At 37.9% G+C, this 1,970-nt stretch overlaps 1 protein-coding gene across 1 annotated transcript; it reads left to right on the top strand.

Annotated features, from left to right (window-relative positions):
* The first annotated feature begins 427 nt into the window (after nt 1–427).
* On the top strand, nt 428–1,937 carry LOC111379534 (LRR receptor kinase SERK2-like). The gene is made up of 2 exons (XM_023002925.1): nt 428–868; nt 1,504–1,937. Exons 1-2 carry the CDS (start codon nt 443–445, stop codon nt 1,816–1,818), a joined length of 741 nt encoding a protein of 246 aa, XP_022858693.1. The 5' UTR covers nt 428–442; the 3' UTR covers nt 1,819–1,937.
* Nucleotides 1,938–1,970: the final 33 nt, after the last annotated feature.

A 1,970-nucleotide genomic window follows, 5' to 3' on the forward strand; every position in this document is an offset into this window, starting at 1 on the left:
CAGTCGCTCAAGACAATTCATTACATTACTAATGACATTGACTAAATAGAAACTTTTGGATTGTTAGCAGGGTGCGTTAAGCAGCTGTACACTTTTTACCATTTGACATCATGAGATGTTTTTGACTTTTAAGGAATTCCTCTGGGGCTTGGCTCTATTGACGTGGGATCAATTTCCTCTCTATCTATCAAATGACCACAAAGAATTTCCTGATCCCTGATAATATATATATACATGTAGTTTAGGTTCTGCTGAGACAAGAAGCTCACTAAATCGTTTAAGTCTTGCAAATTGATCGGCTCCCACATATCTTCAGAAGCAAAATAAACGAAGAAAGCTAAAGCTGGTTGATTTTTAATACTTGATAGGCTGCATTGCAACTTTTGCAAGCAAGTGGCTCTTTGATGTAGATGCTTCATTTTCATTTTGGTAGTCCTTTTACATGTTTACATTTATTTTGGATGCTAATGCAGAGCTTAAACCTGGGGAGCCTGTTCTGGATTGGCCTACTAGAAAACATGTAGCACTTGGCACAGCACGTGGATTAGAGTACCTACATGAACACTGTAATCCTAAAATTATTCACAGGGATGTTAAGGCTGCTAATGTCTTGTTGGATGAAGATTTTGAAGCTGTTGTTGGTGATTTTGGCTTGGCAAAGTTAGTCGATATAAGAAAGACCAATGTAACGACTCAAGTCCGTGGTACAATGGGTCACATAGCTCCTGAATACTTGTCCACTGGAAAATCTTCTGAAAAGACGGATGTTTTTGGCTATGGAATTATGCTGTTAGAGCTTGTAACTGGCCAACGGGCTATAGACTTCTCACGCTTGGAAGAAGAAGATGACGTCTTGCTGCTTGACCATGTAAGATGACAATCTCATATAATTCTTGTCATTTGCATTTTCATTCTCCCTCCCTCTCTCAATGTGTGTTCATATTTTTACTCTTGCAATCTGTCCATATTCATGATTTCTTGTGCACATGCATGTACCTGCACAAACACTAGTGTGTGTGTGTATATGTGTTTCCTATAACCTGAAATTTTATTGATATTGGAAATTTGGAAAAATTTTTATTGAGGTTGATAAACTTCATAGACAACATATCAGCAAACATCTAAAACTTATAGGTGCTGAACGTTTATTAATTAAGGTCCCCCGTTGTAAGAACAACTCTCAGTTCTCTTTGCATTTCTGCATATTCTTCCTCTCAGCAATCTTGAGCTGTCCTCCAATCACTTAACAGAAATAAATTGTTCAGTACAGTAGTGTCAGACCTGCATCGTTTCTATTAATTGTTACTTGAGAAGACCTATAACATTCCGTTGTATAAATCTGGAGCAAGTTAAATAATGAAAGCAAAACATTTGAACTTCGATGGTGAAAAGTATAGCCCATTTTTCGTTGAATGATTTAGAATTAAACATGAAGTAATTGCTTTCTAATGAGATCTTGCTGTTTTAGTTACTTCACTGATCATTATGCACATCACCTCAAAGGTTAAAAAACTCCAGAGGGAGAAAAGACTGGACGCTATTGTAGACTGCAACCTAAAGAAAAACTACAACATCCATGAAGTAGAGATGGTGATTCAGGTTGCATTACTCTGTACTCAATCATCACCTGAAGATCGTCCAGCAATGTCAGAGGTTGTTAGAATGCTGGAAGGAGAAGGGCTTGCTGAGAGGTGGGAAGAATGGCAGCATGTTGAAATCACACGGAGGCAAGAGTATGAGAGATTACAGAGAAGATTCGACTGGGGAGAAGATTCAATTTACAACCAAGATGCTATGGAGTTGTCTGGTGGAAGATAATGGTGGGCTGATACTTCTAAACAAGTGTGTATTTTCTTGTGATTGGATCTGTTTAATGAAGTACAATTTCAAACCATATTACAGAAAGCAATACGTGTTCATGGTTCTGCTTGCTGGTTCGCTTTCGTTCTTCTTACTTTTCTTGGTTGTCT

This window comes from Olea europaea, unplaced genomic scaffold (assembly GCF_002742605.1).
Source record: "Olea europaea var. sylvestris unplaced genomic scaffold, O_europaea_v1 scaffold20005, whole genome shotgun sequence".
Taxonomy (NCBI): Eukaryota; Viridiplantae; Streptophyta; class Magnoliopsida; order Lamiales; family Oleaceae; genus Olea; species Olea europaea.